General features: G+C 34.8%; 1 protein-coding gene across 1 annotated transcript in view; it reads left to right on the top strand.

The window, feature by feature from the left end:
• The window catches only part of cacna1i (calcium channel, voltage-dependent, T type, alpha 1I subunit), a 223517-nt gene that overhangs the window by 90602 nt on the left and 115722 nt on the right, over nucleotides 1-17193 (top strand). The window contains exon 4 of the mRNA XM_015374068.1: nucleotides 4484-4617. Within this exon, the coding sequence (XP_015229554.1) occupies nucleotides 4484-4617 (134 nt within the window). The remainder of the gene's footprint in view (nucleotides 1-4483; nucleotides 4618-17193) is intronic.

The following is a 17193-nucleotide window of genomic DNA, read 5'->3' as shown; positions in this document are numbered from 1 at the left end:
ACTTTTTCTTAATGACTTGCCTGTAAAAATAAAAATGTAATAAAACTGTGCTGTTTGTTGACATAGCGTGTACAACACTCAGCATGGACCAGAGGAAGTGAAGGAAAGAGCATGTTAAATATAAAGGCTATAAGACCATCTCCAAGCACATATTCAGAAATTTAAGATCTATTTGACTGTAGCAAACCTCCCTTGCTGTAGCCACAGGAGAAAAATTTACAGGAGTAGCCATTCAAAAGTTCCCCACTTTCCTTGATGGGCCCTTGGCTGGTCCCCCTTCAATAAGTGGGCTGCCATTCGGCTGGCTTTTGACTGGGAAGGACCATTTTGAATGGCTGCTATTGCTATGACAAATCAAAGAGATAGATAATATGGACTGTAAAGAAAAAAAAAGACCCCACAAAAACTTCTAAAGAGATTAAAGGTAATTCTCAAAAAAAGCTCAGTGATCACACCATCTGTCATTTGAGCCAAAGTGGATTTGATATACAACCAAGGAGGACACCACTGTTAAAAACAAATAATAAAAAAAGCCAAACTGGAATTTGCCAAACCACATGTTCACAAGCCACAAAGACTCTGAAAGGATTGCCAAGGGACATTGGCTCTATGTTCATAGAATGTAAAAAGTAAGCATATCGAGAAAAGAACACTGTATGTACTGTGAAACATGGATGAGGATCTTTTATGTTATACGGCTGCTTTGCCTCATCTGGAACAGGGTGCCTTGAATCTCTTCAGGGTACAATAAAACCTTTAGATTAACAAGTGATTCTAGAGAGAAATATGCTGCCCACTGTCCAAAACACTGGCCTCGGTCACAGGTCACTGCTCTTGCAAAAGGATCATGACCTGAAACAGATCATTGTCAGAATGTTATCTCTATTTTATGGCAACTTTCAACTTGCCAGAAACAAATGGCATTTGCTCATAGAAGAGAATATATTCAACCAGTTTGCGCTACTTATATTTTGCATTTGCAACAGACCAATTTTTTGTACGGTAATATTTATTTAGATTCTTTAGGAACCAGGCCCTGTGTATTTTTATAATGTGACGATGATTCTGTGGATGAAAGAGCAAAAGTAGTTGTTGAAATGGATGAGCATGATTAGCAGGCACAGGTGGACTGAATGAACATGATTGTTGCATTGTACATGTAAGCTGGTTAAATCATAACACTCTTGTATTCATGTTTATTGGAAGTTCTGCTGTTGCTTAAATAGAAGATATTTTACAATAATTTACATTGTGTATGTCCTTGAATAAATTTAAATTAAATAAATTTAGAAATTAAAGCCAGATTTTCCCTTAATTATGACTGTTCAAACTAATAGAGAATACAGATTAAGGAGATAAAGAACTGTTGTCTCTATTTACCTTCAGTTGAAGATTTCCTTTGAAGTGTTCAGTGTGTTCAAAAACTCTCTTCAGTAAATTTCGGTAAATCAGGAAAATTGGAACAATGAATCCTTATATCCTATTTTTCTGCTTTTTCAAAAGCTAAAACTGAAAAAAAATTCTGCTCCCTGGGATAATCAGCTAAGCACTTTTTTCACAGAGACAACACAGCAGAGAACTTCTCTGATATAACACACGAAAACCCCAAGTGTTTATCCATACTGTGTTTAATATCACCAGCCCCCATAAACATGATACGAAGATTGGTAAACTCCTCTATATTGGTCGGGGAGTCACTGGTGTCACAAAGAGACAAGGCCAATGTTTTCTATAGTACCTATATGAAGTTACCCTGCAGAGATCCGATCAGTGAACACAGATTAGCATTCAGTTTTACTTAAAGGGAATTACCTTTGAGTTTCTATAGCAGGTAATATGTTTCATTAATTGTTATGATAGTCAGCTTCCTAAAAAAAGTATGACTTTGTCCACCATACTTTACTCATTTTAAGACAAATGATACGCATAAAACGTATATACGTTTAAAGTATTCAAGTTGGTCTATTATCAGAAAATTTGTGTTTCAAAAATTGTCTGGATTAGAGTTTTCAGCTTATAAAGTGGCCCAAACAGAAGCCGTGTTATGGCTTAGAAAAAATGCAAATTGAACCGGAAAAAAAAACACCCCTTAGTAATGGGGAGTCGTTGAGGTCATTGTTGGTCTGCAAATTTGAGTTTTGGCCTGCAAAATTTTTTATTGAGAAAGCTTCCTGGATGGGAAGCAATGTCTTCAAACTTGGAAAACAGAGTCAAGCGGATTGTTTTTTTTTTTCGTTTTTTGGAATGACTATGACCTGGATGAATAAGAATCTTCACCAGCATAGGCAAACCAGTTCTCTCTTTAGGAATCATCCTGTGTTAAGTGAGTATAGAAGAGAAAACAGTGAATAGAAATAGTAAAATCAAGGGCTGCAAAAATCTCAGTGAAGTAATGATTTGTTATCATTGCTCACTATCTTCATCATCCTTTAGTTGTTAACATTATCAGGTTTTGTAATCTATCCATTTCCGTGGAGTAGTGACAGACGTGTGTTCCTCCTCCTTAATAGCTGGTCAGTCTTATGTCCGTAAACTCTACAGAAATCTGTAGTACGGTGCTTTTCATCAGCTGCTAGCTTGTCACAAACAGATAAGGTTCAGTTTAAGATTCTGTTGCTTACAGTCCTACCATTGGAAATCAAATTACAAGCAACACCAAGCATGTCAGTTCATCTCTAATTCCCTATTTACACCAAAAGGAATATTAGTTAATCAAAGCTTTTTGCTCACAGCTGCAATCATATTCCATTACAAGATGTGAAATTTTCCTCACCCTCTTTCCTGGTTATTAAATGCTTCATTTAAGCTGGTTGTGATATGGGCCTGCCCATGATTATTATTATTTTTCTATCAAATATTGTTGAGGGTACTTTTTTCCAAAAGACAGTTACAGGCTTTGGGGGGTGGTGATTTATATGAAAAATACCAGATGGCTGGAACTTGAAGCTCGAGATTGACATGAAATTAGTAAAAAAAATAACTGAAAAAACAAGTTTAACGAGGGAGTTGGTGTGACCAAAAGCTAAGGTTTTTATTTTTTGTTTATCTAAATGAAGTTAAGGAGGCCATGTGGCCCTTTATTATTCACGTTTGATTTTTTTGTTAAAGAAATCCTGACTGAAAAATCAGCACAATAATTCATTTATATTAGGGAACAAATAAGAAACATCCTGACTTTATTTCAGTGAATTTTTGGAAATGTGCTGACACCCATCCAGGGGTCTTTGTCAAATCTGCTTGCCAACATTTGAGCAACCTGCAGTTTGAATGCTGTTGACTTCGGCTACAAGGAAGCCATTCCATCTAGAGTAATCCCTTGTCAGATGCAAATCATAGACCCACCACTCATTCTCCCATATTATAAGGCTTGGTAAACAGAGAAACTGGCATGGAGATTTAATACAAGAATTATGTATGCAATGAATAGTGACATCGAATTGGAGGCTAAAGCATTGGAGAAAAGCAGGTGCAGAACAGTAGGTAAATGAGGGGATACAGGTGAATAGAATTTACTAGTTAACAGAAGGCTTTAGCTGAGAGAGAAATGCTTAAAACGAGTAAAACATGTAAAATACATTGAATAAAATAAGAACAAATCCAACAATACTAAAATAAGCACTGGAAAAGGTAAACACACAAGCACTAAACATTATGCAAAAAACAAAAACAACAAATGCCTGAATGGTGCAAATCTATAAGGACTCTCAAGCGAAAGCAGAAGAGAGTCAGCGGTCGCCATGATACAGTAAGTGCTGTACACATAGTACTGAAAGTAAAGAAGGTAGAAAAATACTTCCTGTAAATGGTTAATTTTGCAAATGGAGCTGCAAGGGTTCAAATCTTGTAAATAGAAGCTACTGTACTTACAAAATCGATCTCACAGAATTGAAAAAATGCATTATTTTTTTTTCAGGTGTGTATGACACATAACAATGTAAGGACATTTATACTGTATGTGTTCCTTTTTGTAATGGAAAGCTTTAGCCATTCACAAAATGTCAATAAACTGTGTTTGTAGTTCTTTAATTAGACAAGCATCATTCATTTTCATTGAGTAGTGACACTCAGAAGGATAAAGGCTATCGGAATTCAGCATACCAATACAGAGTTCATTTTCTTCACATAGTAAAGTTATTACTGTTAACTCAAGAAAGGTGAAGGAATAGGAGCTGGAAACGAAAGATATGAGTTGCAATTTTCAGTATTTAAAATGAGCCTAGAGGACACATGGCAAAAAGTAAGCAAAGTGAACTAAATGGCAAAAATAACAGAATATTAAGAATAAACACACTGTAAATCAGAACCAAAATCTAACTTACATATACAGATATTATTACTTTCAAGTAGGTGTGAATCATGTTTTGTTGTCTTACAGTATGTGATGGTACAAATCTGATAATGGTTTGATTTTTCTTATTGTAAAAGAAAGCACTGTAAGAAAAGATTTCCCTCTTATATTTGTCTCTAACCATCTTTTTGTTAGGCCTTTGATGCGTTCATCTACATCTTCTTTGCTATGGAGATGGTTATAAAGATGGTTGCTCTGGGAATATTTGGGCGGCGCTGTTACCTTGGGGACACATGGAACCGTCTGGATTTCTTCATCGTCATGGCAGGGTGAGAACCTCGCTCTTTTTTTATTTGATTCTCATCTTAGTGTGCAAAGTGGCTGTTAGGAAAGTGATTTTAGGACATTTTAGTGTACAGAAGATGCAGAATATAGAAAAAAATAAGCTTAAGGGATTTAAACCCAAATATAAAATCTAAACATATATAGTTTAGTTTTTAAATGTGCAATAATATAAATGTTCAGCATGGTAATTTAATCCAGCCAGTAAGGCATATTTAAATTATTTCTAAGTTCAAATATTAAACTATGACTTATTGTTGCTCTATTTAAAGTCTTGACCCTCAATTGCTTTTTTTGTCTCAACCTGCTTTGTCTTCCTGACACAAACCTTAGCGCACCCATGCATGGCTGATCACCCCATTGTTAAATATATATTCCAGCATTAAATATGAATATGTTGATAGTCGCTGGCTTTCACCTGGGACATCGCTAATAACTTAATTATAACGTAGTATGTATCTGTGTGTTACTATCCTCAAAGACAATCTTTGCAAATTCAAAAGACAGTTCCCAGATGAGTCTGGGGGGAGAAAAGCTATACACACTAACCAAGCTTCCAGTGAAAATTAGAAATATAACTTTTCCCCAGTGTAAAGGAGAGTCCCTCTTTTATTTAGTCAAGACTCTTTCTCTTGATTAGTTAAGATTAATCAATGCAACTTCAGAGATAGTGGGCCCAGTTCTCCACTGGGAAGCTGTGTCTTTGCACAGTGTAGTGCCCTATTTAAACAGCCCATTTAATTGTATTGTGTAATGTTTGGCTTTACAGTCCAGGTTCTGTGTTTCTGCCTTTATAATGTCACTTATTAGTTCTCATGAGAGGAAGAAAGTTTTAACCTGGTGTAAGCCAGATAGATACCGTGTAGATTTCCTATTGAACTACACGTCTCAATTTTGGAAGCCTACTCTATTCTATTCTATTTATTCTATTCTATTACATTACATTACATTCTTCCATTGGCTATCGTGGCATTTTTAACTTGGTCTATTGTGTTATGGTTTATGACAAAAAGAAAATGCTTTATACTGCAAGTAAACTGTATTGTTTTGTGCATTTTATTATTTCCATTATTGGAAATAAATATGGATTTATTTTCATGTCCACTTTTTCCAATGGCTATTGCAATTTGAAGTACAAATTGAGAGCACAATACCACATACTAATATTGCTCTTTTGGCAGCTAACTCATGTTTAGCAGCTAGTTCACATGAATCATCTACATTGTGCATTATCAAGCACAGCTAAAAAAAAAGCCCCTTCTATGTCATCAGATTGATTGCTTCATTCCTCTTTACTCATTACTTGTTCTGTCTTGAGCTAAACTCACGATTGAAGTTGAAATTGTAGCACTTGATATCCCTAACTTTATTTTACCATCTTGTGTGAGGTGTAATATGTGTAGCTTCTCTTGCCTCCAAGATGCAATGATAAGATTACATCCTGTTAGTAACACAAGCCTAATTTGCTGAAGCACCAAACCACTGGAGCACTCGTGCCCTGTGGCATGATGCAAAAAAAAAGCTTTATTTGCCATTGTTTATATAAAGACAAAAATGTGTGTATTCTATTAGAGTTGAGTGTTCCCTTTTGTGATCCTGTCTGGGGTAACATGCTTAAAGATATTACCAATATTATCAGTATGTGCAGGCCTGAGGAGTCAGCAGAAGTGATATGAGAGGTATGTTTCAAGATCAAAAAGTGAGTAGGTAATTAATGTTATTTAGCCAGAAAATAAGTACAATACATCAAATCTTAGTGCAAACGTTTATAATATTGTACAAAGACCCTATTACTCAAAACCAAGAATTGCTCATTTAATCCACTAACCTTAGTCCCCTTTTCACACCAAGATACGATTTCATTTGGAGGTCTACTTAATGTTTTTATGTATTGTCTTTCTCTAGCTGAAAGCCAATAAAAAAGCCATTTTCTCAATTCATGTGTGCCATTAAGATGATTCTGACTAACTATTATAGAATCTTATACCACAAAGCACTTTTTGTTTTAAATTTCTGATAGAAATAATAAGTGCAGCTTGAAAGACTTATTGTAGTGTATAGATAATGTGGAATTAAAGTTATGCCCAAAATTATTTTTACTCCTTGCAAAATTGTATTTAAAGTTGTTTAATTCAACCAGTTACTGCATTTGTTTTAAGATTCAAAATAATGTAAGGCAGTACGCAAGAAGTATCACAGTGAAAACAAATAATTTTGAATTATTGACCATTCCTGAAAGTCTGATGTATATTTTTCCAAATGATACAAGTGAAAAATCAAAAAAGAATCATTGCTACAACCCTTTGAATGTTGGCACCCAAAAAAGTCTTGGAAAACATGTCACATTCAGCTGGGTGGTAACCAAAGCTATCATTCTAAAAAAAAAAACTTTAGGTAACCAAAGCTATCATTCTAAAAAAAAAAACTTTATAAAGCACCCAATGCCTCACACAACACTAACTGTCAACAGATGCTTACAGCCCCAGTTGTAAACAATGCGCATCTGAAATGCATAGTGGCAATCCCAACAGCCACCATGTCCTGTCTGAACACACCATCAACACACTGGCAACATTGAGCTCTGGTGGAGAGGGATGTGAGCAGCTGATATATTAGTGTGATGACTTTGATGAAACTTTGGCTGTGATTGGTTGTTTCTGACAAGGAGTGGTGTACATCTGCAAATGGTAGTAGGACTATTGGGAGGATGAAAAGGATCTTGATGTATTTTATAGGTTATCTGTCTCATCATTTGCAGTATCCAGTGATTTAAAGTTTATAATGTTTGCTGATGATACAAATCTATTTTTTTCTGGGAAAAATTTGGATGAAATAATAAAAACGATAGAAAAAGAGTTAGCTGAGTTGAAAACATGGTTTGATTATAATAAGTTGTCGTTAAATGAAGGGAAAACTAAATTTTATGGTACAGTATTCTCTGGTAATGGGGTCTATAACGATGTAAAGTTATGTATAAATGGAGTTGAAATTAAAAGAGTTTATGAGACAAAATTTTTAGGGATTATTATAGACAACAAACTTAGTTGGAAGCCTCACATAGAATATATTAGAAATAAAATAGCAAAAACTATTGGAATATTATTTAAGATAAAAGATTTAATAAATATTAAAGGAATAGTACACCCAAAACATGATTAGCCTTCATTTTCTACTCACCCCCATGCTGAGCAACACCCTGGAGTACTTTTTTGATATCTCAAATGCATCTGGAGATCTGGGAGGCTTCTTGCTGTCTGCTGACATTCAAATAATGGAGGTCTACGGTGCCCGAGACAGAAAGGTCCATAAAAGTCCACAAAAAACGTGTCAATATTCCTCCATACTGCTCGTCCAATGTATTCCAAGTGTCCTGAGTGGGTAGCGTCCATAATTTACTCGAAACAAAGTCATTTAGAATGTTTTTAGAGCATAAACAGTAGTGTATAGGATTTCCTGAAAGCGCGCACATGCGCGATCACGACGCTACGGAAGCCGGCAGACCAAACCAGATGAAAGTGCGCATTCAGCGTCTGCTCTGCCAATAATGCAAGCTTAGAAGAAGAAACGTGCTGTTTACCTGTGCAAAGAAAGAAACAACGAAAGAAAAATGTCTGAGGACTTCAGTGTTGAGGAAGAGCATGAGTTCTTTGCCGAGCTGAATGCGCTGGTTTGGTCTGCCGGCTTCCATAGCGTCGGGATCGAGCATGTGCGCGCTTTCAGGAAATCCTATACACTACTGTTTATGCTCTAAAAACATTCTAAATGACTTTGTTTCGAGTAAATTCTGGATGCTACCCACTCAGGAAACTTGGAATACATTGGACGAGCATGTAGGAATATTGAAACGTTTTTTGTGGACTTTTATGGACCTTTCTGCCTCGGGCGCTGGGCACCTCCATTATTTGAATGTCAGCAGACAGCAAGAAGCCTCCCAGATCTCCAGATGCATTTGAGATATCAAAAAAGTACTCCAGAGTGTTGTTCAGCATGGGGGTGAGTAGAAAATGAAGGCTAATCATGTTTTGGGTGTACTATTCCTTTAAAGGCCTGCATATTATATAATCCTCTTTGGTTATGCCTTATTTGTCTTATTGTTCAGAAGTATGGAGAAATGCAAATAAAAGAATTATTCATAAATTAGTTAAGTTGCAAAAAAAAGCTATAAGGCTTATTAATAAGGTGGGACACCGTGTACCAACTGATAAACTCTTCATTCAAAGCAATACATTAAAATTCAAAGACATTGTTTATATAAAAATACTGGAAATAAGGCATAAAGCAGTGAACAAAAGTCTTCCTTCTGTTATTCAGAAATTATTTAAGCCAAGAGAGAATAAATATAATTTGCGAGGTTTGTTTATATTTGAATGTGAAAAAGAGAAGAGTCAGATAAAGTCTAGATGTGTTTCAGTTATTGGTGTGAAAATGTGGAATGAATTGAATGATGATTTAAAGTAATGTCCTTTCTTGGTGAATTTTAAAAGGGCTTTAAAATGTAAAATGATAAAATCCTATGTTATGTAGATTTGAAAATGTATATACGCAGTAAAGAACCTGGTATATTGTAAAGGTTGTAAGTATAAAACAGGGTAGGCAATAATAAGCTTTGCTTCAGCCTATTCTTTTTGGTAAACTTTTGGTTTTGTTTTGTTTTGATGTTGTTTTGTTGTTTAATGTTGGATTATTTGCTAAAAAAAAGAAAGTGAAGTGAAGTGAAGAAAGACGTATTCGCCGTTTTACCAACAGCCATTTCACAGGCTGCTTGTTTACACTCCCTCACCAGCTTTCTGTCGTGCTTACTACATCACAGTCAGTTGCGCTCATTGGTCAGAGCGTTGGCCAATAGGCAAAGACATGGTTTGAAAAAAAAAACGGGTTGTTCTCATCAACTATGTTCCCATGTCTCATTCATCTGGGCTAGCCTAAATTACACATTTAATCTCACATTTAGTCTGGTTTATCAGGCTAAACAAATAAAATACATTTAGAGTTATGCTGAAATTACTTATAGTATGTAGGACTCTGGAGCACTAGTCTTATGCAGAGCAAATTTTAAGGTTTTTTTTCTCACTTGTTGTTGTCTTTCCTACTTGCAGTTTTTTTTCCCCTTTGCATGTGTTCTTTGTGGTTTTGTGTTGGCATCATTTACGTGTTTGCAGACTGTTTGCACTTTCACTCTTTCAATTTTCTGTAAAAACATATTTTCCTCAATAGTTCAATTTTGCATTGTTTTTCCTTTGCATGTGTTTTGTGTGTTTCTAATAGTTTGGTTTTCTTGTCTCATTTTTTGTGTTTGCATTATATTTTAGATTTGCTGCATGTTTATGTATTTAGAGGGGGGCGCCACTTGGCTAAAATACAGTAGACATTGTACAGCTACACATTTCTGTGTTTCACAAAAAAAAATTGAGACAGCAGCCTTTCATGATGAATATTCTTCTTTGTGCACAGATACAGTTTTTCCAAATCTGTCAGCAAAAGTCTTAGATTTATTTAAAGAAAATGATTTTGTAGTTCTTGTTCAAGGACATATGTCCACATAATCGTAAAATCCTAAGTTAGTGAGATTACACTGACAGAATTTACTACCAGGTGTTGAGTCCATATGTCAAAATTCATGCTGTGCTACCTGTTTGTGAATGCAACATGTTCTTGTTTCACATTTGCATAACATAAATGTCAAATCTATAAATCAAGCAGATGCAGAAGAAGTTAACAGCTTCACTTATACTGTGAACTGCCTAAAACGTAATGTTTAGGAGAGCAGATTGAAGGGCATGCCTGATTCACAATTGCATTGAATAAACATTGCAGCTTTTATGAAGGTTGGACTTTAGTAAAAATAGTACTTAGATTACACTGCAGCAAGTGAACCTAATCAAATAGCAACAACGAGTGTACATTTACTATAGTCTGTTTTCTGCATCATTACTCACACTGATGGTTCTTTGTTGTCATCTGGTGAATGAGGAGATTAGGAGTACATTGCTCACAATAGAAAAAGACATTAGAGCACTTTATGCTTCCTTCTGCTGACAAGCTATAGTAATTTTATTTTCCCTAAGAACCTTACACCTGCAAACACTGCCAAAGGTTCCAAATTATGCTTCAAGGACCATGATATGTATTGCACTGGGAAGTAAACTAGCCTGACTTGAACCCAGTAATGCAGAGATCTTCAATTATTGTCCTCTATGTCCAGTGTCTTGCACTTTTTAGATTTGTTTTTTTTTTTTCCCAGAAAACTGAATCAAATGGTTGAAATGCCTCCACAGCATGTTGTCAAGATCTTTAGAGTCCTGCTATTGACCTGAAGACTCAGGTGTGTTGAAGCAGAGAACCATCTAAAAGGTGCAAGACATGAGACCTCTGGGGCTAGAATTTAAAATGCAATGGAGTATTGTCAAGAAGAAGATTATGGATGTCAGACCCAACAAAGGAGATTTCCTGTAGGCAACTATAAAAGCAACCTTGGCTTCCATTACACCTTAGCACTGCCACAGGCTGATTTCCATGTAAAACTGCTAACTTATACAAAAGATTGCAACAACATGAACTTACTTTTAAAAAGCAGGAAATTTCTTTTTCTACTATGACTTTTTTATATGTCTTATTTAAAATTCAAAATTTCTGAGACATTAAATATAGCCCTTTTATGATCTGTAATCCAGAATGATAAAATGTACAAAAAACATTATGTGTAATGAATGTATTTCATATAATTTCACTATTTCAAGTAAATAATGGAAGACACTGAACTTTTTTTTATAACATTCTAATATCCTTAGATGGACATGTATAATTAACATTAACAGTAATTTCAAGAAGATATTGTTCACATTCTGTTTTGGCTCTGGTAGTAACATTTAGGGAGTTTAGTGCACTTTTTCTGTACAACAATGTTTAATTTTATTAACCTTTGCTGCAAATTGTGTCTTAATCTTTCTGCCTATATCAGGGTTTGGTCAGAAAATACGGTTAAATTTGCTGTAGAACTCAGCAGCTTTGGTAGTTAGATGACCTTATATTTCACTTCAGCTAATTATTTATTCTTTGGCCATTAACCGCCTTTATTTTGAAGTTGCCAGACAGAAAAGTGATGGATAGAAAATGGGGATGATATGCAACATATGTCAGCGTCGGAAACCAAGGCTGACAACATGGAGGAATACATTTTCTGAATATGGAGCACCCAGTCTATGACTACACCATGTACCACCCCATATTACTTTTTTATAAAGAGGACTTTGTGGTTGCTTATTTCTAACTCTGTGTTTGATATATGGCAGTACATTTGACTAATAATAATATGTAGGGAGTCTGACAAATGATGGCTCCTTAGCAATGAGCCAGAACATTTGTGCTCTTGTTTCATATCTGTCAGTAGTATTGTTCCACACTGGGTTTGGTTAAATTAAATACAACTAGCAAACTAATTAAAGCAACAGTCTTTCATAATTAAAAGAAAAGCACTTTACACTAAGGCCACATTCACTCATTCCCACTTATATACTGTTAAAACAGATGAGCAGGGCTTCAGTGCCCTTCTTTGAAACACATCAATATGTAGCAGAAGGAAGTTGAATCAACCCTAAACCGCTACTGTACTCATGTTAAACTCTTTGCAGCACCTTTATAATATTAGCTTCAGTCGTCTAATGCAAAGGATTCTGCTTTGTTATAGGGGTTCATGCTTGCTGATGATAACCTGATAAAGTCTGTTAGTTAATTACTTGCTTTGTGATAATCAAATTCATTTATGCTGCCTTACAGAAACTTTGCTGCAGCAAGAGGATTATGTGAACATAAATGAGGCTTTAACAGAGTATCCTGTTAAAAACTGACAAGGTCATCATAGTGGGGGATTTTAACACCCCTCCTGACATTAAAGGTCATAGGTTAAATGCATCCTTTGATATTATTTTAGACTTGATTGGTTTTGTTCAAACTTTGAGTAGTCCCACACATTCTGATCTTCATACTGTGGACCTTGTGTTGTTTTTGATGATACAAAATAGTTTTGAAGAATATAATAAAAATGGTTGTTGTTTTGTTTTACATACATATATTTAAATGGATGCTAATGTTAATGGTTTAAATGTGTAACTGATATTTTCATGTTTAGCTATACCACCTTTGTTGCTAATTGATTTGAACATTATGCTCTGCTTAAAATAACAGTTAAAATGTAATATTGCTCATTTAAACATTCCTTTATGTAAATTTAACAAAAATTTGTTTCAGAATTATTTTTCCCCACCTGTTATTTTGTACCTCTTATGTCAGTCTTGTCTCAGAAGTTATAGATGGGCATAAGCTTTCATTTTTGTTTTTTTCTTGTAAAACCTGGTGTTTTGCGCAAAGGCAAATGTAAGAACCATGTCTTACATAAATGATCAGGTCTTGTTAAAATTCATTTTTGTGAAAATGTCAGGGAATAGGAGCTGTCTTGGTAAGTGAATATTTCTCTTACATCTGTATAAATATACTGGCTTTCACATGTTTCTTTGATGATGGCAAGCTGCAGAAGTCGAAGAGCACATGCATAAAATGTGCTGTAGAAGGCCTCTTGGCAAATGTACTTTTCTCAAAGTGGCTCAGTTGCTTGTCTTTTGCTTTTTTAGTAGAATCACTTATTGATGTTGACATCTTTGTGCTGTCTGCATCCTCTGCATTTATTGCATTTTTTCTGGTTGCTAAACATTTATTTTCTACAGCAATTCTAAAGAGATAGAAATGAAAAAGAATGAAGAGTGGCACCCACATTTCATCATTCCTACTCAGTTTAGATTACATTTTAGTGGTCTACTATATTAGTTGTACCAATGTTGGAAGGTTGGAAATAATAATGAAAAAAAAAAAACAAAGAATCAGAAAACCAAAAGCACCAATGAGGATTCTAATATCAGAGCATATAAATGGGAGAGAGAAGATCAACTCTAAGTGATGCACCATGAGACTAATGAAAGACCTTATGAGGTGAAAAGTTAATGTGTAAAATACAAGGCCAGGATGGAAACGGTAAGAGCAAGGAAATACAATCAGCTTCTGTAAATGATTGTATGTCCGTGTGATCATGCACACCTCTGTTGCTTCTCTGGCTTTATAATGACTTTTGGGACACAAAATGTACTGCACTCATTAATCTGATTTAAATAATTGATGCCGTCTTCTCCAAAAGGAGTTTAGTCTGGACTGCAAGCATAAAATGTGCCGTTTAGTGCTCTGTGGTAATTGCCACATTAGTATATTCTTCTCCATTAGGCCAGTGTACAGTCAGTGGAATAGCTTGTACAATATCTATTTAGCTTCAATATTGTCCTGGCTAAATCTATTCAATGTCTGTTATTCTAATTAGATAGCCTTTCTAATATATGCTAGGTCATAAGATAACATCCACATTTGCTATGAAAGCTTGAACTGTAGTATGTATTCTGGCTTTTTTATTTTTTTCATTATTATTTTTTTTTTTTTCTAATGCACATGAAGAACAGGCTTTTATGGGCTTACTTATAAATGAAACTTAGATCTTAGTTTTGGAAACCCAAATGAAACCAGCAATGCACTTCTTTACCATCTTTTTATTCCACTCTATTCTCTCTTTACTGAGCCCCACTCAGGCTCCCTCCCACAGTGAAAAAAAAAAGACTTTTCGGTAAATTGGTTTCTGCAAATTACTTGTAGTATTCCTTGTGTGCATGGAAGTTTCTTTTTTTCTTTTTTTTAAAGCACCTTAGGCGTGCTGCCTAAGGTGTACCACCCACTCTCTCCTCTGGGCTAAGAGTTGTTGGAGAAAGGCAACAATACATAAAGTAATTGCCGTGGGTCAGAGTTTCGTTTTTTGACAATGATATTTAAAAATCATCATACATACAAATTCGTGTTTAGAGATAGTAGTCAACATTCAAATCTAACCATAAAAGTATACACATTATAAATTCTAAATAATTTTTGCTTTGTTTAAATATGTAATGCAAATGATGGCCTTGGTCACTGAGGAAAACACATTATAGTGATTTTGGCTTCATTCCTTAATACTCACCTGTTGTATCCAGATGGTACCATTGTTTTTATGATCAAAACTATGAAAGAAAACAGAGCAGATTAATATTATTATTCATTATATTTCCTTCCACTTGTACTTATTTGATCAAACAAAGATGACACATGGCTTGAAATTATATTCAAATATATAAAACCTTTTTGCTAATTTCTTTCTTTTGAAATATAAGTGAACTGCTGATGAAAAATTTCTGTGACAGTGCTCAACATCAGGAACCTTTTTTCATATTTAGTCTGTATATGCTATATCTTTACTTTTTTGTTTTAAAACAAAACTAGATGGTGTGAAAATGAAACAAATATCTATTCCTTCCTTTATCCAATTCAGATGAGTTCGATTATTTTAGAAAAATCATTATTTTTGAGAAGAAAAACTTAATGTAATAAGATAATTTAGGCATTTGGAAATGTTTTAATAATAGCATTAAATCATTTTAAACCAATTCTGCACACCAATCGGTAAATTAGAAAAAATAAAATATAATCTAAATGTGTTTAACAGTTAAATGCTTTGTATTATAAGATTTCTCGCAAATTTTAAAATTATGTGCTGTTGTTTTGCAATTTTGTATTCTATCTGTTTTTGCCAATCCACTATATTATATTTTCATGTTAGTGGTTGTACTCCTAGTATGTTTCCTGTAGATTTGAAAATGTAAATTTGTCAGATAAGGTTATTGATAGATATTCCTCTACAACTTGGTGTCCTGAAATGGAAAAAGTTGTAAACTAATTTTAATTTAAGTCGGTGTGTCTTTTTAGGACTTTTTGTGTGACTTCTGAGGAGGCTGCCAAAGAGAGTTCAGCTGTCACATTCAAGGTTAAGACTAAATCCTGCCAGTAGAACTGATTCCAAACTTCAGGATTCACCATCTGGACCCACACACAGCTTCTCAGAGGTTCAACCATTAAACCTGGATCTTAAATTCTGGAGCCTATCTACATCTGTCTAAGAAGGATTTTTGGAATGAAAGTAAAGCCAAGAGACAAATCCATTGCTAACTATAGACTGCTTTTTTTAGAGTATAAGTTGTGATTCACACATAAAAGAGTCATAGACAGTTAAGATAACAAGTTGTCATTTTCCATTCTTGGATAAATGCATTTACTTATTAACCCTAAAGTGATATTATGGAGAACATTTTTATTAGGAGTAGGATAACCTTTAATGTAATGTGTAAGAAATTATAGCTGACTGATTATGGAGGCTCCGCATATTGGACTTTCAACTTCACTGTACTTAACTGTACATACTGTAGGAGGAAATGTGGTGTGCTTGGCCACTACATAGCTGCAGCAAAGCTATTAGCACAGTTTACTTTGACCTGTCAGACAGAGTTTCTCCAGAGCCCTTTACTGATAATTTTCATCACCTGGATAAAATTACTAAATAGGTACCTGCTGCAACTACACATGCACCTTACTCCCTAAATTAAGTGACATTATATTATATTGTTGTTGGATTAAAAAAAATGCATATGCAACTTCAGTTAAATAAAGGGATGTTGGCGAAGCAATCAGCACTTTGTTTGCCTCTGCAAAGACGAGAACAAGATTATTATAACAACCCTCACAGCTGAAGTCATCAGTCCTGTGCTCGCCCAGACAATTTTCTAAAGACCTGTTGAGGCCTTAACCAAAACCATAGATGTTAAACAATTTTGTTCAACAGATTCTACTTCTTTGTCTAAACATCCCACACGCAAAACAGCTCATGTCCATTGTATAGCAATGGCATTCTAAAGTTAATAGTTATCATTATTAAAATGGAGAAACACACCACAATCTCTAAACTCAGCCTTAAGCTAAAAAATTATATATTTTAAACCAAATCACCAAGCTAGAGCTTTGCTGGGAAAACTACAGTTTATAACAAAATATAAAACATTCGAACACCCCATGGGTGTTCACATCACAATGTGATAATGTGTAATCATTTTTATTTATCTGAAGGAAACAAAAAAAAAAGAAAAATAAATCAAATATGCCAACACCTAAAAAAGATTCATTGTTTTGCTAATTTTACAAAGGAGATACTCATACAAAGAGAAAATTGAGCTGAACCTTCCATAATAGCTAGTCTTACCATTTTGGTTAAAAGAAATTCAGTGTAATAGTTTTGTAGCCATCTTCCAGAACTTTACTGAGCGATGTTTGCTTATTCCTAAGTTTCAGTCGGAATGTTTTTAGATGTTTCTTGAAAATACAACCCATTTAAATTACCCCGACACATCTCAAGAAGATTGAGACCCAGGCTCTAACTTGGCCTGAGATTTGACTTTTCAGACCTGTGTAAATGCAAAGTTATCCAGAGGCAACTGGCCTTTTTACTCATTTTTATTAAACTGTTTTGACACCTACTCAGGAGTCTTTGTCACTTATGTTGGCTCGCACTAGAGTAACCTGTAGTTGGAGCACTGATGTTTTTAAGAACACTATCATCCTGAGCTCAGTCCAAGTCAGAGGCAAATCAGACAACATCAAGTGACAGGTGGGTCTTT

This window comes from Cyprinodon variegatus, unplaced genomic scaffold (assembly GCF_000732505.1).
Source record: "Cyprinodon variegatus isolate N-32 unplaced genomic scaffold, C_variegatus-1.0 Scaffold96, whole genome shotgun sequence".
Lineage (NCBI taxonomy): Eukaryota > Metazoa > Chordata > Actinopteri > Cyprinodontiformes > Cyprinodontidae > Cyprinodon > Cyprinodon variegatus.
This window is presented reverse-complemented; position numbering and strand designations above follow the sequence as displayed.